At 33.9% G+C, this 26,061-nt stretch overlaps 5 protein-coding genes across 17 annotated transcripts; 4 read left to right on the top strand and 1 right to left on the bottom strand.

Annotated features, from left to right (window-relative positions):
- The first annotated feature begins 91 nt into the window (after positions 1-91).
- On the top strand, positions 92-3,913 carry Pop1 (POP1 ribonuclease P/MRP subunit). The gene is made up of 4 exons (XM_014237912.3): positions 92-1,593; positions 1,670-2,488; positions 2,551-3,077; positions 3,131-3,913. Exons 1-4 carry the CDS (start codon positions 702-704, stop codon positions 3,470-3,472), a joined length of 2,580 nt encoding a protein of 859 aa, XP_014093387.2. The 5' UTR covers positions 92-701; the 3' UTR covers positions 3,473-3,913.
- Positions 3,494-8,383, bottom strand: Apt1 (Acyl-protein thioesterase 1). Of its 12 annotated transcripts, none has more exons than XR_004975645.2 (8): positions 8,236-8,376; positions 7,954-8,037; positions 7,463-7,895; positions 7,324-7,355; positions 6,211-6,598; positions 5,999-6,154; positions 5,815-5,913; positions 3,494-4,199 (listed from the first exon to the last, which is right to left on the bottom strand). XR_004975645.2 is itself a non-coding variant. In XM_070111890.1 (8 exons), exons 3-8 carry the CDS (start codon positions 7,511-7,513, stop codon positions 4,119-4,121), a joined length of 726 nt encoding a protein of 241 aa, XP_069967991.1. In that variant the 5' UTR covers positions 7,514-7,901; positions 7,954-8,037; positions 8,361-8,383; the 3' UTR covers positions 3,494-4,118. The 12 variants fall into 12 exon arrangements, 11 of the variants coding, with proteins under 11 accessions (XP_069967991.1, XP_036214444.2, XP_014093395.2 ...); XM_070111890.1 differs by having other exon boundaries at positions 5,896-5,913; positions 7,463-7,901; positions 8,361-8,383; XM_036358551.2 differs by having other exon boundaries at positions 5,896-5,913; positions 8,361-8,379.
- A 2,393-nt stretch (positions 8,384-10,776) lies between these two features.
- On the top strand, positions 10,777-12,455 carry LOC106619686 (aldo-keto reductase family 1 member B1). The gene is made up of 4 exons (XM_014237901.3): positions 10,777-11,033; positions 11,306-11,448; positions 11,518-12,210; positions 12,281-12,455. Exons 1-4 carry the CDS (start codon positions 10,965-10,967, stop codon positions 12,324-12,326), a joined length of 951 nt encoding a protein of 316 aa, XP_014093376.2. The 5' UTR covers positions 10,777-10,964; the 3' UTR covers positions 12,327-12,455.
- Positions 12,456-12,843: 388 nt separating this feature from the next.
- On the top strand, positions 12,844-15,129 carry LOC106619689 (1,5-anhydro-D-fructose reductase). Of its 2 annotated transcripts, XM_070111331.1 has the most exons (5): positions 12,844-12,934; positions 13,506-13,733; positions 13,840-13,982; positions 14,061-14,744; positions 14,813-15,129. In XM_070111331.1, the coding sequence occupies exons 2-5, from the start codon at positions 13,611-13,613 to the stop codon at positions 14,877-14,879; spliced, it is 1,017 nt and encodes a 338-aa protein (XP_069967432.1). In that variant the 5' UTR covers positions 12,844-12,934; positions 13,506-13,610; the 3' UTR covers positions 14,880-15,129. The 2 variants fall into 2 exon arrangements, with proteins under 2 accessions (XP_069967432.1, XP_069967433.1); XM_070111332.1 differs by lacking the exon at positions 12,844-12,934 and having other exon boundaries at positions 13,424-13,733; positions 14,834-15,129.
- A 7-nt stretch (positions 15,130-15,136) lies between these two features.
- Positions 15,137-16,970, top strand: LOC106619687 (aldo-keto reductase family 1 member B1-like). Its single transcript, XM_014237902.3, has 6 exons — positions 15,137-15,253; positions 15,320-15,710; positions 15,811-15,953; positions 16,029-16,512; positions 16,585-16,793; positions 16,852-16,970. Exons 1-6 carry the CDS (start codon positions 15,156-15,158, stop codon positions 16,892-16,894), a joined length of 1,368 nt encoding a protein of 455 aa, XP_014093377.2. The 5' UTR covers positions 15,137-15,155; the 3' UTR covers positions 16,895-16,970.
- The last annotated feature ends 9,091 nt before the right edge of the window (positions 16,971-26,061 follow it).

The raw sequence follows: 26,061 nt of genomic DNA, 5'->3' as shown, positions 1-26,061 counted from the left end.
GACGAACACGGATGATAGAACAAAATCGAATCGACGATAAATTGCCAGAAGCAACTAGACAGCGAATTCGTAGTTGCCAGAATGCTCTAGTAGTAAAGTAGTTAGCGAATTCGTAGTGGCCAGAATGTTCTAGAAGCAATGTTTTGTTACAGATTTACTATATAAGGGCTGCCGGATTGTGCAGCAAACACAGTTCTAGTTAAAGTGTTGTCGTGATAAGAGCAATTAAGCTATAAGTAAGAAGTTGTAAGCTCGAATAACGAGCAATAAGTGTTAAGTTGTTGGAATTAGAAATAAAGATAAGTGTGTAGCCATTAAATTGGGACTTTTATTTAACAATCCAGTGATCGAACTCAAGAGTGAGTTACAGGTAGACGATTTATCGAGAAATCCGTTACAATATTATATTATATTATATATATAGATTCCAATACTTTTTATGATAAATGTGTAATATTTTTAATTAGACTATTATATGAATATTCACGTTATATATAAACCCATAACACACTTAACATCATATTAATTTTTTCGGAAACACTCTGCGCTTACGTGTTATGTTTATATCGCTATTCAACTATGTTATTCATTCACGTGGAGTGGAGTTCTTTGACATTCAAACACATGTTATTTGTTTTGATTTTACCGGGTAATGTTTTCTTTAAAAAACTTTAAATAAGTGTGATAAAAGTGAAAAAATAATGACGTCCAACAAGCTGGAATATGATTCTTCTTTGGGTGGGTCTGTGAGTTTGCCCACACATGTACAAACATTTCGTTATGCCGCTAATGTTGTGCGAGAAATGCGGCAACTTATTGATGAAGTTCGTAATCCTGTCAGTCGCAAATTGGTCTTCCAAACTTTACCCAAACATATGCGCCGACGCGCCATGTCCCATCATCCAAAGCGTTTACCACGCAAGTATCGCGCAGCACACCGTTCTCAAATGGCTAAAGCTGGCAAACCCCAGCAGACAAAGCGACCTTCGCGTAAATTTCGTCGTCGTCCCGGTAATCTCTTACGCGATTACTTGCGACGTCAACGAAAAAATATTTGGCTAGAAACTCATATTTGGCATGCTAAACGTTTTCACATGGTTGAACGTTGGGGCTACAAGTTGCCGCAGTCAAGCTGTGATAAAACATACCGAGCATGTTATCGAGCTTCATCGGAACACTGTTTACTGCAGGATATGTCGTTTCATGCATGCATAGAATTGAAAGGAAATTTAGCAGATTTACGTATGGGTTTTGCGAGATTAAGTAGCACACGTTGTGGATTTAGTATCACTGCTAAGACATACCTTACTGGACGAAGAGAAGGCAGTATCGACTTGTTTAGAGATGGTAAATATCCGGAATATGCACTGGGACGTATTTCTTTTATGTGGCAACCAGAAAATAAGAATGAGACTAAAGATGAGGAGCAAATTTCACGTACGTTGTGGCTTTGGGTGCATCCAAGTGCTTATCCAGCGGTATTGGAAGAACTGATAAAAGTTTTCGAAGTAACTTCCTTAAATAGCATTAAAGTGCCTATAGAAACAGATGAAACAGCAAAGGATTCTAGTAGTGGAGTGCCAGAAGATAAATGTAATGTATATATAAAATATATATAATAATATAATGTATGTTTTTTATTCTTAACAGAATTATCTTATATTTACAGCATCCAAACAATTCAAACCTAAAGAGTTGCTACATTTAAAATTTATGACGAAAACATTAGCTTTTGAGCATATCAAAAAATATGGTAATGCGAAAACCGGTGTAAAAATTAACGAATTAAAAGATACCATGAATCGCTTCCGACTCACTGGTCATCTGGCACAAAGTGTACTGCTACACACATTCAAACCCAAGAACTTGAAAGATGACACCCCCACCACTTGGTTACATACGTTATTTGCACAAAATCCAGATTTTAAAAGCATACACGAAAACCAATTCGAATTTTGGCAGAACTGCAGTGATATCGGTTCACCGGGCGAATTAGTTTCTAACATGATATTAGCGCTTAATATTGAAGATCCACGTTTGAATCGACCAAAGAAACGTACGAAGGCGCAACCCCAACAGCCTTTAAGCCTCAGCAATTCAGACTTTCTCTTCAATATGCCTGATAACTTAGCGCAAAGTACTCTATGGAATACAAAAATACGCGATGGATTATGCAAGAGCATGATAACACCCAGTGAATATAGCAAACTACGAGCCAAGCATGCTGTGGTGCCAGGTGTACGTTGTCAATTCGAAGAGGAGATGCAAGCAGTACCCATTATAATTATACAACGTCCAGGTTCACAACGTCCACAATATAAACGTTTGGGATACGGCTGTGGTTGGGACGTGATAGCACCCGCTGGCTATGGCATGCCAATTTGGTTGTCACTTATTATGTGGGGCGCAAAACCCGGCGGTCTGCGAGAATTCGCATCAATCGCACGAGAGATGGGCACAGAGGAGTATTTGCCCGACACTATTGCTGGTATTTGCAACTTTTGTATTATTTTTACTCATATATTAATTGAATATGTTCATTAAATATAGGTCGCGTGCTGGCGAACACATGTCATCAAGAATTACGCGCAAAATATTTCCGCAAACCGCCAAATAGACGTCAAAATTATCAAAAATTGGCAATAGTTAGTCCCTTCCGCGCGCCATTTTCCGAACTACTACGCGATTGGAACAGCAGTCATGCTGCACAAGATAACGCATTAACTCAAAACTTTCACATACTGCGTGATCGCGCGCTATTACAAAAAATACTGCTACATATACAAGGAAAGTGCAAGACATTTCCCCCTGAAATACCCAGCAATTCTCTAATACAATTACAATTTTGCATGAAATCGCGCGGTAATTTAGAGGACTACTCGCTGATTTGTTTGCCGACACGTGACGATTTTAAACGTAATCTCAAACAAATTAAGAAATCAAATCATGAGCCCGTCTTCACCGAACCACTGTTGCCGGATTTGGCTGAACGCGAACGCAAACAGCTGCGCCAAACGCATAAAAAGCTATTAAAACGTTTACGCGCGCGACGTGTGCGCGAAAAACGTAAACTACAGGTGTGCTTATTTTTATATTCATTTGTAATTTGTAATCATTTATTTGCAAACAGGAGACAAGCACCACTCGCGTATATATCAGAGCCGCTAACACAGCGACGCTTGTAGCAGCGCAATTACAGCGCATGTGCAAACTGTGGCTGCCGGAGGATGTCGCTACGCTCTACACTGTTCGCAAGCAATGCCAGCGTGAAGTATTCGGCTATGCAACAACAGCGCATTTCAGTTACACCGAGGCGAAAGTCTGCGCCGTGGGCTATGTAACGCCGGCCGGCTTGCAACAATTGCTCACATTATGTCGGCAGTGTAATGTGCGCCAGCCAATGTGTCTCATGCGCAGTCCCAAAAGTCGTCACTATCGTTTCGCTTGCTTTAAACTGCAGTTGGATGTATAAATTGATAGAATTTAGTCTGTATTTCGGTATTTTATATATTGCATTTCTGTACTTTATTAATTTATATGCTCCAGTTTCATTATTCTTAATTTTCATAGTTTTTTTTTTTTTTGTAACCTCTTTTTCGCTTCACAATTAGCTACTTCTAATAGTAATTATATAATATATATTGTAATAATATAGTTCAGTCACGCTACGTTATACGTTAAAGGTATAAGTTTCAGTTTAACAACTAGTAACAGCAGAAATTACCGTCTACACTTGACTATCCCTAAAAAGTAATTAAATAAAATGTATTGCGCCAAATGTAAAAACATGCAAAAATTAGTAAATATTTTTTTTAAGTTTTATACAATGCGTGCCATAAAAATACACGCCGCATTTGTTTTGAAAGTTATTAATTCATTCATTGTTTGGAATAAACTACTTGCGAAAAATGTATTTTTGAGTTGTTTGAGTTGCTGCTTTGTTGTAGTATACTTTAAATTCAAGTTTTCACTTGTTTAGTTACTAGTTTCATGTTCATAAGTTATGAGTTGCATTTTTGTTGCAATAATAAAAAGGTGTTTTTGTTTGTGCCTCATACACATCATCATCATCAACATCATCATAACATAAATCATCAGAGAAAATCACATATTTGCTACTATGATATTAGACAGCATTGAGCTGTGGCATTTCCGCTAACATCCAGCGTTGAAGTATTACTTTTCCTACTGTCACCACTCTGCAAATACACATGAAGATACAAGTGATGTACTCAAAATGAACAACAAACAAAACTAATGAGTCAACATTATGTAGGACTATGAATAAAAAGTTTATATAAAATGAAAATGAACGTCGAGGCGCTCAAAAATAGCTTCGGACTACAAAAATAAATTGCTTTTATGAAACCTGTAAATATATGTCAAATTTTTTACGCGTTTGAATTTATATATACATTTATACAACAGTAATTTATTTTCAAGATGTAACGACTATTTATGTCCGAGTAGTCAATAAAGTTGCTTTGTTATTTTTACTGGAGATCAATATTATATAATATATTTAGCTATCTAATTTGCTTATTATTTTCTTAAATAGGTTGCAAATAAAATATATTCAAAAAAAAAGTTTTTACATTGGTAGGTGTAACGAATAAAATAAAATCAAGCATTAGCATACTCATTGAATTAAAAACCCTTCGAATTTTAGCTTTTTAATTCTTTATTTTAACGCTTTTTGATCGAAAAAAATAAAATAGTGTAATTTCCATAAACATTATCAAAACATTTTAAAAAATAACGACATGGTCGTGAATTCAAATAATAAAGTGGCTTTAATAACTATTTCAGGATATTCTATGTCCATATATTCAAACAATAAATAGGTACATAATAATGTTACGCTAAGGGAACTGGGGAATGTATGAAACTAAAATGTTATAATTTTTCACCATCATATTTTAATTCGAAAACCATTTAAACGTTTTGGCTGCGAGAAATCTGTAATTAATTTTTTTTTTTTTGTTTAATTTTAACAAGGTTTCTTAACTAGGGAGGCTATAAAGTCGAATTTGAGGAGCAATAAGACTTTCAAAAAAATTTGATTCAACAGTTTGAAGAGGAAATTTATCAGTGAAAAAAACTGTTGCGAACCAGACCGTCGCCAACTACCAACAATCAACTTTTGAGGTTATATAAGATAATTAATTTAATTTATTCCTAAAACTCTATAACTACTCAATTCAGCATCAAATTATTAAACGGTAAATAAACTTAACCAAAAATACCTCACAATATTTTTTAAATAACAATCATAGCAAAAACAGAATTTTTGTGTTTTTATTTTATCTTTTTTGCATTTTAATTGCTCAATCAATCAATTTATATTTCGTTTTAGTTGGTAAAATCTTTATTGACAAACAAAACGAATAATATATTAATGTTCAATTTGTAATTTTGTTTACAATCAAAAATGGAACTTAATACATTTTACTTTTTAAACAATTTATTAATATATTGTAATTGCGTTCATTAAATAGTGTACTTTCGTTGTAATTAACGTAACTTAAATATTGCAATTAAATCAAAATTATAAGTACTCAACAGTTTATTGCGAAAAGAACTTGATTTTTTTGCTTTAGGTAAACTTATTTTTTTTGGAATTTTTTCTTTAAATTTTGAGAAAAGTGTCACATATGGTATACTTTTTCTGTTAAACTGGCTTCTAAGCAACGTTATATGTATTATTTTATATTTATTTATGAACTTTTTATGTTGGCAAATTATTATTGTTTTCTTCATATTTAGGTTTTAGCGCTAAAAATATAGATTTTTAAGTTTATGAGTAATACGTACGCGCTTAACTATGCACACTAATTATATGTTCATTTTGTTTACTAGTGTATTGTATTTTTATTGTTTTTCAATTTAATTTACCCAAGAGGACAGTACATCCTAAAAGTAGAAGAGAATATGATATTTAGAAAATGATTTTGTTTATTAAAAATATATAATTTTATGCGTATAAAATTTGTATTACCCGCACATCATCCATTTCGTCATCCGATGAGGAATGTGATAGCCCATTGTATGTTTTAAATGTAACTTTTTTCATAAAAGTCTTTAATAAACTAGCGCTTAATTGGCCAAACTTGTATGGTACAACAGGATCGAAGTCACCATGTGCCTGAAATACCTATAAAACATATGTATGTAAGTTAAAATTTAAATAAATTCACTTTTACTACTCACTGGTATTTCATCTGAGTTGGTTTTTATGCCTGGAAATTGCTTGTGCAATGGCAACCAACAGGATAACGCTACAACACCAGCCAGCGGTTGATTGTATGTTAGCGCTGTGTACAATGCTAATGCGCCACCCTGTGAGAAACCACCGAGCACAATACGATTCGATGCTATACCTTTGGTGACCTCATCATCAATCATACTTTTGATATTTTGAGAAGCACTTTTGATGCCCTCCTCATCTTCGGGGCCAGATATATCGAGCGTACGTAAATCAAACCAAGATGGCATACGAAAGCCGGCATTCAATGACACCGGCATTGTGGGTGCTGTTGGACAGATTACTTTCATGCTGGGCGGACGTATCGTCGCCAACGCTGAACTCCATCCATGGCTGCAGGAAAATGATTGCAATAACAAAAATTAAATAATTATTAATAAAAATAGAAAATTCTATTAACTTGGCGTTATATATATATATACAATTAAAATTAGAAATATAACTCATATTTACAAATAGATATACATATATATATAATATGGCTTGTTCTGCGAACTCAAAACTAATTTAGCGGAGCATTCTTGATACGAATTTGTAACCGAATTTAAAAACAAAAAACTACAAAATATACTGTAACATGAAATTTCCTATTGCTAATTGCATATTAATACAATTATTAATGCCACGTGCTGGGCTTTGCTATTGCTAATTGCTAATTGCATATTAATACAATTATTAATGCCACGTGCTGGGCTTTGCTTTAAATTAATAATAAACCAGACAGCGCAGGAACTTTGTTTCAATAAAATCGCGCTGATAAGATCATCAAGTACGGAATTTACAATCAATTTTTGTTTTGTTTTATGCTCACATGAAAATATGCAGTGACTATGCGATTTACCGTGCAAGAAAAGTATAAGTAGCTTTTGTAGGCATACAGGGTCAATATATTCCAACATTTACTAACTCATAATTCTAAAGAAAAATAAAAAAGAACCTGTCACTCTACGTAACAACTATAAAAAAGTGTATTCAATCCATCTTTAAATAATCCACTGATACATACACACAAAAGCGAAATGTAGAAGTAAAATTTTGTTGCATTGTTATTTACATACCCAGTATCACCTAAGCCGTGCATGAAGATGAGCTGTAAAGTCCGAGACGTTTAGACACATTGTAGAAATGTTAGATAATTCCACACATATAAAAATACATATACATATAAGAATATTCATAACTAGGCAATTGACTTACGGTTGACGTATGTTTGGCGGTTGCCTCAATTATCACTGGCGCAATCGACATACTGTTGCTCTCGCTTAACCACAACAATAGCCAACTAACAGTTGTTACAAGTAAAAGTGTAGTTAGCAAGTATCCTGACACTAACAAAAACAATTGCTTTCCTTCCACACGTCGTCGAATGTACACCTCAATGTTGCGTCCTACACGTCTTTTGCGTTGTCTTTTTTACTTCAAATCAATTGTTTAAAGTTGATAATGATTGTTGTAGCTACATACACATACAAATAGCTTGACGTTAAGAGTTATGTATACGAATTGTATATGTTTGTATGGACATGCAGTCAGGTACAATTCAATTCAATTAACACCAATGCACAGCAATTGTGCAAAACAATACCAAGCTCAGCATATAAGGTGACGGGATGATTTCGGAGCGACGTGTCTGCAACTTTAATACATTATATGTATTCAATTTATAAATTGTTATTGCATATGGCTACCTGACCTACCGCTGAATTTGTTTAAACAAAATTTTGATGTTAGAATTTCCAATGTTTATTGTTGTTATTGTGGACACGTACAAACTGCAATGAATAAAAATTTTAATATGCATATAATTAAAGTGTTATGCCACAGTAGCATAAACAGTGCATAAATGTACAGGTTATTGATTTTACTTTGGAGCGTCAGAAAGCGCAGTAATTTGACCACTAACAATTGCACGTAAACTAACTCTCAGTGGTCGATAAAAACTTTAATATTTTTTATGTTTATTAATTCACCTTCGATTTTATATTTTTCTAGTGCAATGAGCGTAATATAATTTTACTAATCCTTCCCAAGTCTTTTCCTGCTACATCACCAAAATAATTTCTCTTACGACAACAGCAGTGGTTTGAAAACTTACCAACATGGTATAAGGGAGTAGCGAAAGTCTCATTCACAATAGTTTCGCCACCTCTGAGGTGTACGTTCACAATAAAACCAACATGGTGGCCATGGTGAATTAGGGTGGCGAGGGGCTAAAATGGGTTGCGCATAGCAGAAAACGCCTAAATAATTATTTATAAATATTTTAAATTTTGGTTATTAATTGATGTTTAATGCTAACAATATATAATATCATACCATGTTGATATAGGTAAATATGCGGCATATGTTTAAGCATTTTAAATAACTTATTAATGGGCAAACTGAAAATTCAATTTAACTATGAGTGGACGGGAAGAAATAACTATTGTAACAAAATTTGATACTATAAGTAATAATAATTTATATAATCAAAAAAGCAAAACTTATCATTGTCATACAAGTGATAATAATTCATTTAAACAATAAAGCAAAATTTATCATTGTAATTATATCAAGAAATTTTACTAGTGCTCTAATTTAAGTATAGATTTATTTAATCACAAATTTTATTTACGTTTTATATATCAGCAATTAATAGTGGATATATGTACAATAGTTTATTACAACTTTTGACATACAAAATTACCATATTATTATATAGTTCTTAGTTTAGTTTTTAAATATATAGACTTCTAAAATAATATAATTTTTGAAGTTGCAATATCTTTATAGTATAAAATACGGTAGGCATATCAGGTAGTTGTATTTCAGCATGTAGCCATTATAATATGTACAATATTTTACATATAACTCTTTACATAAATCAATTACCATATTGTTATATAGTTCTAAATTTAGTTTTCAAATATATAGACTCCTAAAATAAATAATTTGTTGAAGTTGCAATATCTTTATAGTATAAAACATTTTATAAGGGTATAAAATACGGTAGATATATTTCTTTTTTAAGAAGTATTATAAAATTAGCTTGCGCAACACTGTTACGCAATGCTCTATAGCAATACTGGCATTTGAATTTATTAACAACTTTTAGTCAAACGCATTAATACACACCTGCTTATTGATAAAAATTCTTGTGTGAGCAGTTTTATCAGGAGCAATATGAAATATTCTTTATTTTACGAAGATTGTATTGCAAATTTATAAACATTGCCCTCAATTTCGTTGAATAAGCATTTCCGCATGCCGTTATTTGACATGGTTGCTTAATTGCATCTTAAATTTTTCTGTGGTGAATATTTATTAAGTTACCACAGTAAAAAAAAGGCATAAATATATATCGTAATTATTCTGAAATTTGAAAATAATAGCCGCTTTTTTAAAAACATATATTAAAATAAACTTATTTTATTTTGAAAACATATTAAAGTTTTACATATAATCAATATTTTTTGGACAACTTTTTCATAAATTAAGAGAAAATAGCAAAATGCTACCATTTTCCGATTAAAAGTCGGCCATCTTGGCTATCAATAGAAACTCAACCCCTAGGCGGACTTGACGTTTCTCCATGGACCCCTCTCAGCTGTAGCATTGCTTACATCCATCAGCTGATTCTTTCTCTACTCCCCCTTTACGATGCTTACCAATAACAGCGCAGACACAACCGCAATGTTTTTGTACACGGATACCGAAAGCAGATTATTGCGTGCTGGGTGCTCGGAGATCGTGCTACCTGTGAAGGGAATTCGAGGCTATACACTATGAGAAACTTAAACTCTATATATATTATATACATTTTTTTCATTATAACGTAAACAGAGTATATTAAGATTGCCACGATGTTTGTAATACCCAAAAGGAAACGTCGCAGACCCTTTAAAAAATATACAGTTTATATGGTTTCGATCTTAAATTTTGTACACATGCTTTTCTCTCCAAGAAGCTGCACATTTATCGAAACCGCCGATATCGGACCACTATAGCATATAGCTGTCATACAAACTGACCGATAAAAATCAAGTTGTTGTATGGAATCCTTTGTAATTGTGAAGGGAAATACAGCTTCGGTGTAACCGAAATAAACGTTTTACCTAATCTAGCATTAAAGAAATGTATTTCATTATAGCTTTTTTATTGTAATTACTTTTATTTAGTGAATAAATGCATTATCGGCATTAGTAACTTCAATTTAATAAAACCTTAGACTCAAAAAGTCGTTTCATATGTATTAGTTTCCCGTAGTATGCTTTTAGAAAACCACATCCGCTGGAAACTCTCTTGACAGGAAATGGAAAAGAACATACGTTTACGTAACAAAACGAATAAATAAATAAATACTTATAATAAAGGTAATAAGAACTAAATCTAACATTTAAGCATTATTTGTTTAGTGTAATTTAGTATTTGTGTAAATATATGAAAAAGGGTACAGAAACAAAAACAATTAAAATCTTCCAAAAAAGTGGGGCTTTGCACTAGCAATGAAAATAAAATTTGAAATTGAAAAGCTAGCGATTATTGAGTGAAGTTCATCAGCAGCAAAAAGCTCCGCAAAACACATTTAGACTTTGCTTTAAGTTGTTTTGCAACTTTTTGTAAGGAAATAGTCGAGAAAAGAGCGCCGTTCGGACGTTTCCTAGCAAACCAAACGAATTTGCTATTTTTAAGTAAAAAATCAAAAGCAAAATCTCTGAAAATGCCAATACCAACAACAAAGTTAAACAATGACGTTGAAATGCCTATTATTGGATTTGGCACTTGGCGCGTAAGTAATGTCATATATAAATATTGCGTAAATGTATATTTATATTGTTAAAAAACATTTATTGCATTAAAATCATTTCACAATAGAGCGCATGCAAATGAGCATATGTTTATATGTATGCAAGTATGAAACTGCTTTGGAGCTTTTGCATGTGACATTGAATTGCAATAGCCAGATGCATTTGCAAGGAAAAAGCTTCAAGGCAATTTTCAATGTCACTGCTTTTGCTTTACTTTTTAAGTTTTCGTTTATGGCCACAATTATATATTTAGATGCCAGCAAATGATGTGACGCGTTTGGTAAAGGAAGCCATCGATGTCGGCTACCGGCACATTGATTGCGCCGACGTTTATGGCAATCAAAAAGAGGTTGGCCTGGCAATTGAGGAGAAAATCAAAGAGGGTGTAGTGGTACGGTAAGTTTGAATAAATACCATTATAATATTTCAGTTTTTTGACTATTGTAATATTGTTTTTATCATTAGTAAGGATCTGTTTATCACCGGCAAGTTGTGGAACACAAAACACGATCCCAAATGGGTGTCTGCGACATGCCAGAACGCTTTGAATTTATTAAAAATCACTTACTTCGATAATTATCTCATACATTGGCCCACCGGATTTGCGGATAGCGACGAAAACTATCCAAAAGACAAAGATGGTAACACTATATATTCCGACATTGATTATGTGGATACTTGGTGCGCCATGGAAGCTTTAGTAGACCAAGGCCTTTGCAAATCGATTGGGGTGTCCAATTTCAATATTGAACAATTAAAACGTGTACTGGATGTGGCGCGTATCAAACCCACCAATTTGCAAGTGGAATGTCACCCATATCTAAATCAAAGCAAATTGATGGATTTTTGCAGTAAATACAATATTGTAATAACGGCTTATAGTCCCTTAGGCTCACCACACTCGCCCTACGACAAGCCAGGTACACATAAACTTTTGCAACATCCGTTAATTGTGGAGTTAGCGCAAAAGTGTCAGCGAGCACCAGCACTCGTATTGCTCCGTTATCAGGTACAGCGTGGCAATGCCGCAATAACAATGTCCACAAAGCGTGAACATATGGCCGATAATCTCGATGTGTGCAACTTCGAACTAACTGATGCAGAAATGTTCAAAATTAACGGTCTGAATTTTAATGGACGCTACAATCTAATGCAAAAGTAAGTTCAATAAGCTAGTTACAAACTTATTTACATGCGAATTTTTCTTTCAATTATTATTTTTTTACAGTGCCAAAGGACATCCGCACCATCCATTTGAGAATGAGAAGAACTAGTCCAACTAATAATGCAGACAAAACTTTATAATGTACATACATACATATGTGACTCTGGATTATTTGGAATGCTTCTATAAATTCATTGAGATTATTAAATAATAATTAAATAAAATTATAATAACGGTATTTAGAATTTACCATGTTCTATTACGTTTTCGAAAAACAAATCGAAAACAATAAACAATTCGATACTACAAGTATACCCCTATTACGGTGTTCAACTCCACTCGGTTGAATCAGTGAACTTGTAACAATGAGAAGGTATGTTCAAATTTCTAGGAGACATTACTAGGAGTAGTAGATTGTATCAACTCTTTATGTTCGAACCACTTCCCACGGTCCCTTAATTTTATTGTAATGCTCCACGAGCTCAACAAATTTTTCACCTTTCTATTTGTTTGAATATATAGTTAATATAATTCGAAATTATAAATAAAAAAATTATTTTTACCCATTTTCCATTTTCTATTAATATTTTTAGCAGTTGACATTTTTTGATGCTCTAGTCAACCCCACTGGCACAGAGTTTTTTGTTTGTATAATATTCAGTTTTTCTTCGAATTCGATTTTCTGAAATTCAAAATTATATTTTTCTTATATCAGAAGTAAGTGTGGATGCAATTTAAAACAAGAAAACACGTTAACGTTGTAGCGTAACCATGAACAGGAATCTATGCCAAATTTCATGAAGATAGTTTGTCAAATAAAAAAGCTTTCCATACAAGAACTTTTGACCGATCTGTTTGTATGACAGCTATATGTATAGTGGTCTTATATCGGCGATTCCAACAAATGACCAGCTTCTTGGAGAGAAAAGGACGTGTGATCAAATCAATATCTCAAAAACTTAAAAACTAGTTTACGTATATACAGACAGACAGATGGACATGGCTAAATCGTATCAGCTCGCCACGTTGATCATAATAAGTTGTTATAGTAACATATATGTATATGTATATATATATATTATATGTATGTATATACATATGTATATTCCATATTATAGAGTCTTAGACGTTTCCTTCTGGGTGTTAGAAACTTCATGACAAACTTAATACTCGTACATGGTATAAAAAGTGTTTTTGAGAAAACTTACATAATGTCAGAACTTTTGAAATATGAAATATGAAAAAAAACATCAAAATTTTGTTCACACAAAATTCTCTTCTTCAAAAGCAAAGGCAAGCAGATAAACTAGCGCTTTACGGCATCTGAATTGGGCATCAATATCTCCACGCAGTCACAGTTCTCTCAGAACTCTACTACTAGGTTCCAGGTGAAATGTATGCTCCCTGTGCAAAAGCGTGTCTGCTGGATGATCGCGATGTTAAAACAAAGCTTGCCCGTACGGTGAAATTCTACAATGGTGTTAAAGTACCCATCGTAGGACTAGGCACTGCAAATGTAAGTGTAAATACAATAACAAATGGGATTAGTTAGATTTGAAAAAAATAGTTGCAATTTGACTTCATCTATAAATGTATGTATAATTATGGCATCTCTTCGCTAGTTAGAAGCGCACATTACAACGCGTTGTATAAAGGACGCTATCGATGCTGGCATACGGCATATAGACTGTGCGCCAATCTTTTGCAATCAAGAAGAGGTTGGACAAGCAATAAAGGAGAAAATCGCTGAGGGTCTCATAAAAAGGTAGTGGCGTGTTTATATATTTGAGTATATATACTATACTCTAATATATATGCCAATTTTTTAACAATTATTTTTTAGAGAACAGCTTTACATATCCAGCAAGCTTTGGGATTCACGGCACGGTCCAAAATGGGTGCGCCGCTCATTAGAGGAAACCCTAAAGCAATTGCAAGTAGATTATCTCGATAATTATGTCATGCACACACCCATGGGTTTCAAAGATGGTTTTGAAAATTACCCACGCAATAATAGAGGTGAAATCTTGTTCTCGGATGTCGATTATGTAGACACATGGCGTGTAATGGAGACTTTGGTGGACGATGGGCTTGTACGTTCAATTGGTCTGGCCAATTTTAATGAAGAGCAAATCGTACGCCTACTGGGAGTGGCACGTATACCGCCGGCAAACCTACAGGTGGAATGTCATCCGTATTTGACACAAACGAAATTAATGGATTTATGCTGTAACCATAATATCATTTTTATGGCTTGCAATCCAACCGGACCGAGTAAGAGGCATAGCAATATTGTACCACTTAAGAGTAATCCGAAAATCTTATGTTTGGTAAAGAAATACGGTAAAAACACTGCTGAGATATTAATCCGGTACCAAGTGCAACGCGGCAACGTTGTATTGCCGCGAACAACTCAAAAAGACCATATGATACAAAATGTAATGATTGAAAGTTTTAAACTATGCCCGAAGGATTTTGAAATGCTTGAATTGATGAATTGCAACTTCCGAAATAATACGCTTGCTTAGTAAGTACAATAACGCTAATGTTTTTTTTTTTTTGAAAGAGATGAATAAATTGGGTATTTACCTCTAGTTATAAAAATTATTTTTCCAGCGCCTCTGGACATACACATCATCCTTTCGAAAATGATTGCCTTTGAACTTTCACTTTGACTACGAAAATATTTGGAAAATTCCAACCTTCGTTTATACACAAACATAATTGAACTATTTTCAAAAACTGAATAGTATACAAATTTAAGAAAAAGAAGACAAAGAACTCAAAAGTCAATCAAAAACTTAAAAATTTTTAGTTTTTCAAAATTTAATTTTTCGTATTTACCAAAATTGAAACTATACCAACTTAAAAAATAAAATGTTAATATTTATAATAAATTGACTAACAAATAATTTGTGGCATATTTTCTAAATTAAGAATGAAAAAAATTAACAATAATTCATTAAAAATAATAAGTAAAATTCCTTTTCGGCAATATTCTGGTGAATACCGCATATTTCATTTTACAGGATTTGGGTGAGTGTTGTACGCCTGTCAAACAGCTGATTTAAAAATTCTACAAATTTTGTTAAATAATTTTAGAAACACACCAAAGAATGATAGATGCGGGGAAATTAGGAAATTACTAATTCCTAAAACACTTGGAGAAGCAAGTAAAATAAGAGATACGCTAACATCTAAGGACAATGTGCCAAAAAATGCAATAAAATCTGCGACATCTTTGAAAAATTTAACAAACACCGCTTTGCTGAAAAGCTCTTCCATTACAACAATAACTTCGAAAACACCAAATGAATGTGCTGAAAAAAAACTTGAGAAGAAATCTGACAAACTCAAATGTTTAAGGCCAGTTTCACGTATAAAGTTGGTTGACGAACCACCAGACGACTGCAATGTTAGAAAGGCCGAAATGCCAACCGTTAAATTGCGTGATGGTTATGTAATGCCCATGTTTGGACTTGGTACTTGGGGTGTAAGTTATGATTGGTTAAACAAGAAAATGCCAAGAAATACAATCTTATATAATAACCAGTGATCAATTACTTTTATTTAAAATAATTTGTGTATTCAAGGCACCAATTATTAAAGCTGAAAAAGCAGTTAAGCATGCTTTGAAAGTGGGTTACCGCATGATTGACTGTGCGCATGTTTACGAAAATGAAGAGGCTGTTGGTAAGGCAATAAATAAATCGATTGAAAAGTGCATTGTTAAACGGTAATTTTTTAACAAACAGTTATATGTATGTATATACTTTGCCACAATTTTATAACAAAAAAACTTTACTTACAGCGAGGAGCTATTTATAATAAGTAAATTGTGGAATACCTTTCATGAGCCCCATTTAGTGTTGAGTGGCTGCCAGCAATCTTTGTGTGATTTAAAATTATCGTATCTTAACCTATACATCATACACTGGCCTATGGGTTATAGAGCTGGAGATGATCTGATACCCTATGATGCATGTGGTCGCGTGATTGGCTCCCGTGTAGATTATACTGAGACATGGAAAGCAATGGAGGAGTTAGTTGAACGGCGCTTAACACGGTCCATAGGCCTTTCTAATTTCAATAAGAATCAAATTGAGCGTATTTGGAAAATTGCTAAAATAAAACCAGTTGTCAATCAGGTTGAATGTCATCCATATTTAAACCAAAAACGTCTGAAAGCTTATTTAAAGAAAAAGGGAATTGTCCTTGTTGCGTACAGTCCATTGGGAGCGCCAGCTAGACCCTGGGTGAGGAAGGATGAGCCAAAGGTGTTGGATGATAATCTGGTAAGATTACTTGCAGAAATATATCAATATTTTTACTTTATGTGAATTTTCAATTAAACATTACTTTGATAGATTAAGACAATAGCTTTTAATACTGGACGCACACCGGCGCAAGTTTGCATTCGTTATCAAATACAGCGCGGTAATCCGGTCATACCGAAATCAGTGACACCAAGTCGTATAGAGAGCAATTTTGATGTGGCAAGTTTTGAATTGTCTGATCAAGAGATGAAAATATTAGATAAGTTAGATAGAAAACTGCGTTTCGTGCCTTTATCACAGTAAAACTCATCATATGGTGAAAAATTCTTTAAACTAATTTATTATTATCTATTACAGATTATCAAATCATCCACACTATCCATTTCATGACGCCTTTTAATATACCTTTCACTAACAAATACTTATTTCAAAATTACTAAATATTACAAGGAATATTGATGAAATTCTTACTTCAATAGGTACAACATTTTATTTCAATCGCATAAAGTACTCTTCGGGGTGAAAAAAATTTATTAAGTAGTATGAAGCAATAATAAAGGTACAATTTCGAAAAAATAAGCATTCACTGTCCAACAAACGCGAGGGGGATGGTAGGATTTTCAGTTCATTGTAAAATTGAAATTTTGCTGATTCTTTAATTTTACTGAAGACATTCAAATTCAATTTCATTCATTTTTATTTTCGCGCATTTGCGGTAGGAATTCTATATGAAAACCAAATGTGGTTTACCAGGCGCACAGAAAAAATAGCGCGGCGCAGAGTTATGAACGAACGCACTTTGCTTTGAAGCAGCGCACGTTCCTTATGAATGAATTTGTTGTCGTTGTAATATAAAATACTTAGAAAGTATGCCGCGAGTTCGCTTGAATATTATTGGCCGATGATGGTGCGTCTACGTTTTTTTTGTCACTTGCGCGAGTGTTTGATTTTTTGCGAAAGACATATTGATGGACATACATATGTACATATGTGTACATATATGCAAATATATTTGGACATGCGAATGAAGGAAGGCAATTTCAAGAATATTCACATATAGACATATGAACATTGAAGCAAGTAAACAACAATAGCTGTTTGAGTTCACAGATTAGACAAAGCAGCATGAATATTGTCTGTGGTGCTGCTTGTATAGCTCACTTCCTTATTGCAATGAAATGTTTTGCCTAAGTTCAAATCCTATCATATTTTTATATATTATACTCTTTTTTATTTCTATAACTCTTTTTTATTAAATGATATTTGAATTCTATTTTAGTATTATTTCCCTCATTATTTATATTTTCTTGTCGGAGGTCAATTACTTTCGTTTTTATTATTTCAATTTTTGTTTATGCGCATACCAATGAACATCTGTGCATATGTATGTATATACATTTTGCTTATAGAGTGGTGTAGTTCGTTGCGTACCCTCATAGGTGTGGTGACATTTTATTTTCGAACTTGCGCGTTTTCGATGTTCCTCCATCGTAATTAACATTTTAGAACAGCTAACATTTGCTCCTTCTCTATTCATCAACATTCTCTGGCAAAATGTATATACATATATGTATGTATATGCACAGATGTTCTTTGGTATGCGCATAAACAAAAATTTAAATAATAAAAACGAAAGAAATTTACTTCTGACAAGAAAATATAAGTAATGAGGGAAATAATATGAAAATAGAATTAAAATATCATTTAATAAAAAAGAGTTATAAAAATAAAAAAAGAGTATATAAAAATATATGATAGGATATGAACTTAGGCAAAATATTTTACATTGCCATAAAGAAGTGTGCTATACAAGCAGCACTACAGACGATATTCAAGCTGCATTGTCTAATCTGTGAACTCAAACAGCTATTGTTGTTTACTTGCTTCAATGTTCATATGTCTATATGTGAATATTCTTGAAATTGCCTTCCTTCATTCGCATGTCCAAATATATTTGCATATATGTACACATATAATATGTACATATACATATGTATGTACCTCAATATGTCTTTCGCAAAAAATCAAACATTCCTGGAAGTGACAAAAAAACATAGACGCACCATCATCGACCAATAATATTCAAGCGAACTCGCGGCTTATTTTCTAAGCATTTCATATTACAACGACAACAAATTAATTCATAAGGAACGTGCGTCTGCTTCAAAGCAAAGTGCGTTCATTCATAACTCTGCGCCGCGCTATTTTTTCTGTGCGCCTGGTAAACCACATTTGGTTTTCATAACGCAACGATGCTAAAAATCAGAAATTGAAGAATTTTTCTGATGTTCCTTTCAGAAAGGAGAAATGGCAACTTATTTAGCATATTTTACTTTCAGAGATAATTAAAATATTTCAGGAAAATATGTTCATATGTTTAGGTTTATTGAATATTTCCTTATTATGCGTATTTACAAAAATGTGATAATCACACATACATTCTTAAATACACGTACGCTGAAGCTTGCTTCTTCTTGCTCCGCACAAGCAATAACTTTTGTCAACACTTTGCTTTTGCGAGTTGAACGATCGCTGGCAAGGAGGGATTAGGGCGCACTGCCTCATAATTATTTCAGATATATATTTTATGTATCGAATTTAGTTTAAAAACGATTATAGGTATGAATATATGTGTATTTATATATATATATAATATATATTATATTACGAAAATAATTCATAAATGCATCAGTATTTTTCAATACAAAATAAGCAACATAATAATATACTAAGAGTCTTCAGTTAGAACGCCTCTGTGTATAGCGGCAAGCCAACGAAATAACGGCGAGTTCGCGCAGACATTGTGTTGTTGAAAGTAACCAAATGACGATTTTGTCGACAAACATACATATATACATATGAGCTCGCATACATATTGACGCCGAATTTTGCGCATCGTGGCGGAGTTGACAAAATTTGTTTCAATCAACAATTTTACGACAATGTCGATCGGCTATGTTGTCTCGTTTGTCCTTTTTGCAGTGCTTTGCTGTTGAAAATTGACTTATGCTCTTTTGAAATATTGCGATTACCAATTGGGCTGCATTTTCATAGCGTCGTATTTGGATAAAATGGGCTAAATCGACAAATTATGAAATAATGATAATAAATAAACATATAAAAGTACTATATGGACTGTGCTTAGAATATATAGAAGTAGTTAATGATTTCATATTAATGACAATTTTATATAAATTTTATAATTTAATGCCATATATAGTACATAATATGAAAAAAATTAAAATATTATTTTAACACGCTAATAGGTCATGTTGCCAATTCTCCTTTTTGAAGTGAACATCAGACAAATTCTTCAATTTCTGATTTTTAGCAAATGTTGTGAGGAAGAAGCTTGTGGGCAACATACAAACGCGAGGGGGATGGTAGGATTTTCAGTGATACAAATTGTAAAATTGAAATTTTGCTGATTCTTCAATTTTACTGAAGACATTCAAATTCAATTTCATTCATTTTTATTTTCGCGCACTTGCGGTAGGAATTCTATATGAAAACCAAATGTGGTTTACCAGGCGCACAATTCTCCTTTTTGAAGTGAACATCAGACAAATTCTTCAATTTCTGATTTTTAGCAAATGTTGTGAGGAAAAAGCTTGTGGGCAACATACAAACGCGAGGGGGATGGTAGGATTTTCAGTGATACAAATTGTAAAATTGAAATTTTGCTGATTCTTCAATTTTACTGAAGACATTCAAATTCAATTTCATTCATTTTTATTTTCGCGCACTTGCGGTAGGAATTCTATATGAAAACCAAATGTGGTTTACCAGGCGCACAGAAAAAATAGCGCGGCGCAGAGTTATGAACGAACGCACTTTGCTTTGAAGCAGCGCACGTTCCTTATGAATGAATTTGTTGTCGTTGTAATATAAAATACTTAGAAAGTATGCCGCGAGTTCGCTTGAATATTATTGGCCGATGATGGTGCGTCTACGTTTTTTTTGTCACTTGCGCGAGTGTTTGATTTTTTGCGAAAGACATATTGAGGTACATACATATGTATATGTACATATTATATGTGTACATATATGCAAATATATTTGGACATGCGAATGAAGGAAGGCAATTTCAAGAATATTCACATATAGACATATGAACATTGAAGCAAGTAAACAACAATAGCTGTTTGAGTTCACAGATTAGACAAAGCAGCATGAATATTGTCTGTGGTGCTGCTTGTATAGCTCACTTCCTTATTGCAATGAAATGTTTTGCCTAAGTTCAAATCCTATCATATTTTTATATATTATACTATTTTTTATTTCTATAACTCTTTTTTATTAAATGATATTTGAATTCTATTTTAGTATTATTTCCCTCATTATTTATATTTTCTTGTCGGAGGTCAATTACTTTCGTTTTTATTATTTCAATTTTTGTTTATGCGCATACCAATGAACATCTGTGCATATGTATGTATATACATTTTGCTTATAGAGTGGTGTAGTTCGTTGCGTACCCTCATAGGTGTGGTGACATTTTATTTTCGAACTTGCGCGTTTTCGATGTTCCTCCATCGTAATTAACATTTTAGAACAGCTAACATTTGCTCCTTCTCTATTCATCAACATTCTCTGGCAAAATGTATATACATATATGTATGTATATGCACAGATGTTCTTTGGTATGCGCATAAACAAAAATTTAAATAATAAAAACGAAAGAAATTTACTTCTGACAAGAAAATATAAGTAATGAGGGAAATAATATGAAAATAGAATTAAAATATCATTTAATAAAAAAGAGTTATAAAAATAAAAAAAGAGTATATAAAAATATATGATAGGATATGAACTTAGGCAAAATATTTTACATTGCCATAAAGAAGTGTGCTATACAAGCAGCACTACAGACGATATTCAAGCTGCATTGTCTAATCTGTGAACTCAAACAGCTATTGTTGTTTACTTGCTTCAATGTTCATATGTCTATATGTGAATATTCTTGAAATTGCCTTCCTTCATTCGCATGTCCAAATATATTTGCATATATGTACACATATAATATGTACATATACATATGTATGTACCTCAATATGTCTTTCGCAAAAAATCAAACATTCCTGGAAGTGACAAAAAAACATAGACGCACCATCATCGACCAATAATATTCAAGCGAACTCGCGGCTTATTTTCTAAGCATTTCATATTACAACGACAACAAATTAATTCATAAGGAACGTGCGTCTGCTTCAAAGCAAAGTGCGTTCATTCATAACTCTGCGCCGCGCTATTTTTTCTGTGCGCCTGGTAAACCACATTTGGTTTTCATAACGCAACGATGCTAAAAATCAGAAATTGAAGAATTTTTCTGATGTTCCTTTCAGAAAGGAGAAATGGCAACTTATTTAGCATATTTTACTTTCAGAGATAATTAAAATATTTCAGGAAAATATGTTCATATGTTTAGGTTTATTGAATATTTCCTTATTATGCGTATTTACAAAAATGTGATAATCACACATACATTCTTAAATACACGTACGCTGAAGCTTGCTTCTTCTTGCTCCGCACAAGCAATAACTTTTGTCAACACTTTGCTTTTGCGAGTTGAACGATCGCTGGCAAGGAGGGATTGGGGCGCACTGCCTCATAATTATTTCAGATATATATTTTATGTATCGAATTTAGTTTAAAAACGATTATAGGTATGAATATATGTGTATTTATATATATATATAATATATATTATATTACGAAAATAATTCATAAATGCATCAGTATTTTTCAATACAAAATAAGCAACATAATAATATACTAAGAGTCTTCAGTTAGAACGCCTCTGTGTATAGCGGCAAGCCAACGAAATAACGGCGAGTTCGCGCAGACATTGTGTTGTTGAAAGTAACCAAATGACGATTTTGTCGACAAACATACATATATACATATGAGCTCGCATACATATTGACGCCGAATTTTGCGCATCGTGGCGGAGTTGACAAAATTTGTTTCAATCAACAATTTTACGACAATGTCGATCGGCTATATTGTCTCGTTTGTCCTTTTTGCAGGGCTTTGCTGTTGAAAATTGACTTATGCTCTTTTGAAATATTGCGATTACCAATTGGGCTGCATTTTCATAGCGTCGTATTTGGATAAAATGGGCTAAATCGACAAATTATGAAATAATGATAATAAGTAAACATATAAAAGTACTATATGGACTGTGCTTAGAATATATAGAAGTAGTTAATGATTTCATATTAATGACAATTTTATATAAATTTTATAATTTACTGCCATATATAGTACATAATATGAAAAAAATTAAAATATTATTTTAACACGCTAATAGGTCATGTTGCCAATTCTCCTTTTTGAAGTGAACATCAGACAAATTCTTCAATTTCTGATTTTTAGCAAATGTTGTGAGGAAAAAGCTTGTGGGCAACATACAAACGCGAGGGGGATGGTAGGATTTTCAGTGATACAAATTGTAAAATTGAAATTTTGCTGATTCTTCAATTTTACTGAAGACATTCAAATTCAATTTCATTCATTTTTATTTTCGCGCACTTGCGGTAGGAATTCTATATGAAAACCAAATGTGGTTTACCAGGCGCACAATTCTCCTTTTTGAAGTGAACATCAGACAAATTCTTCAATTTCTGATTTTTAGCAAATGTTGTGAGGAAAAAGCTTGTGGGCAACATACAAACGCGAGGGGGATGGTAGGATTTTCAGTGATACAAATTGTAAAATTGAAATTTTGCTGATTCTTCAATTTTACTGAAGACATTCAAATTCAATTTCATTCATTTTTATTTTCGCGCACTTGCGGTAGGAATTCTATATGAAAACCAAATGTGGTTTACCAGGCGCACAGAAAAAATAGCGCGGCGCAGAGTTATGAACGAACGCACTTTGCTTTGAAGCAGCGCACGTTCCTTATGAATGAATTTGTTGTCGTTGTAATATAAAATACTTAGAAAGTATGCCACGAGTTCGCTTGAATATTATTGGCCGATGATGGTGCGTCTACGTTTTTTTTGTCACTTGCGCGAGTGTTTGATTTTTTGCGAAAGACATATTGATGGACATACATATGTACATATGTGTACATATATGCAAATATATTTGGACATGCGAATGAAGGAAGGCAATTTCAAGAATATTCACATATAGACATATGAACATTGAAGCAAGTAAACAACAATAGCTGTTTGAGTTCACAGATTAGACAAAGCAGCACGAATATTGTCTGTGGTGCTGCTTGTGTAGCTCACTTCCTTATTGCAATGAAATGTTTTTCGTTGTAGTTCGTTGCGTACCCTCATAGTTGTGGTGAAATTTTATTTTCGAACTTGCGCGTTTGCGATGTTCCTTCACGTAATTAACATTTTAGTACAGCTAACATTTGCTCCTTCTCTATTCATTAACATTCTCTGCTGATACCATATAAACAAATTTTTAGTAATATTGCCATCTCTGTTATAATTGCATTTTTTAATTATACTGGTTACCCAGTGTTAATCATTGCTTCACACCATCTGGTTGCTGTACGTGGGTGGTGGCTGTAAGCAAGGATATATGCTTTTCAATTGCTATATATAGACTGTAAGTAAATCCAATAGAATCACGTTCTCTGGTAGAGTAGATAGAAGTTGCGCACGCCGATCAGAAATACTAGGTTCAAATCTCGTTCGAGGCACTTGATTGTTAGATATTATAATTAATTCGTTATTATTGAATTAGGAATATATATATGTGTAAATAGGGCAAAGAAAAATAATAAGCGGTAGGACAGGAAAGGGTAGTAGGCAGAATGAAATTGAAGTAAAAAAAATCTAAAAAGCGACGTAAATAAATGAAAGAAATCGAATAAAAATACCATTTGCACATTAGGAGGGTGGGGGTATGGGAAAGAAATACTCCGAATTTAGAAGAAAGAGCGGAGTTTGCGCCTTACGAAGTAAGGCGTAAACGAAGCGCCCTTAAAAGGGACACGTTATAGTAGTGGTAGGCGGGTGATTGATGATGCAAATGGAAGCCCTGAGTGTCCTCTAAACGATGCAATTTGTTTGACCCACCTAGCTTATATACTCCGGCCGCTAGAGGTCGCAGAAAGGTGGAAAAACACCTGTGTGCAGGGCAAAATGACTCATGGTGCATTCTATAGGATTCCCACGCTCCTGGTGGTGGTAGGCGGGTGGTTGATGGTGATAATGGAAGCCCAGAGTGTCCTCTAGGTGATCCACTTGGTTTCAACCCCCCCTCTCATATACCCCCTTAACTGGAAACACAAAAAAGGTAAAAAGTAGAAATTTTGAAATTTTCACTTTTTTGTTGATTGCCACTCACCTGTTCAACCTATATCTGAGATTGATGTCTCTAATTAACGTGCACCTGTGCGGCTACATGAATCAAATAGTTTGCGCCATCTTAGATCACCCTGTTTAGGCGCTAATGGCCGCAAAAGGGTGACACGTTAAATTCCAAAGTGTTTTTTGGTGAATTGCCACGCCCCTATTGGTGGTAGGCGGGTGATTGATGATGCAAATGGAAGCCCTGAGTGTCCTCTAAACGATGCAATTTGTTTGACCCACCTAGCTTATATACTCCGGCCGCTAGAGGTCGCAGAAAGGTGGAAAAACACCTGTGTGCAGGGCAAAATGACTCATGGTGCATTCTATAGGATTCCCACGCTCCTGGTGGTGGTAGGCGGGTGGTTGATGGTGATAATGGAAGCCCAGAGTGTCCTCTAGGTGATCCACTTGGTTTCAACCCCCCCTCTCATATACCCCCTTAACTGGAAACACAAAAAAGGTAAAAAGTAGAAATTTTGAAATTTTCACTTTTTTGTTGATTGCCACTCACCTGTTCAACCTATATCTGAGATTGATGTCTCTAATTAACGTGCACCTGTGCGGCTACATGAATCAAATAGTTTGCGCCATCTTAGATCACCCTGTTTAGGCGCTAATGGCCGCAAAAGGGTGACACGTTAAATTCCAAAGTGTTTTTTGGTGAATTGCCACGCCCCTATTGGTGGTAGGCGGGTGATTGATGATGCAAATGGAAGCCCTGAGTGTCCTCTAAACGATGCAATTTGTTTGACCCACCTAGCTTATATACTCCGGCCGCTAGAGGTCGCAGAAAGGTGGAAAAACACCTGTGTGCAGGGCAAAATGACTCATGGTGCATTCTATAGGATTCCCACGCTCCTGGTGGTGGTAGGCGGGTGGTTGATGGTGATAATGGAAGCCCAGAGTGTCCTCTAGGTGATCCACTTGGTTTCAACCCCCCCTCTCATATACCCCCTTAACTGGAAACACAAAAAAGGTAAAAAGTAGAAATTTTGAAATTTTCACTTTTTTGTTGATTGCCACTCACCTGTTCAACCTATATCTGAGATTGATGTCTCTAATTAACGTGCACCTGTGCGGCTACATGAATCAAATAGTTTGCGCCATCTTAGATCACCCTGTTTAGGCGCTAATGGCCGCAAAAGGGTGACACGTTAAATTCCAAAGTGTTTTTTGGTGAATTGCCACGCCCCTATTGGTGGTAGGCGGGTGATTGATGATGCAAATGGAAGCCCTGAGTGTC

The sequence above is a fragment of the Bactrocera oleae genome, chromosome 6 (assembly GCF_042242935.1).
Source record: "Bactrocera oleae isolate idBacOlea1 chromosome 6, idBacOlea1, whole genome shotgun sequence".
Taxonomy (NCBI): Eukaryota; Metazoa; Arthropoda; class Insecta; order Diptera; family Tephritidae; genus Bactrocera; species Bactrocera oleae.
The sequence above is the reverse complement of the archived record's forward strand: the minus strand, read 5'-3'. Positions and strand labels throughout refer to the sequence as shown.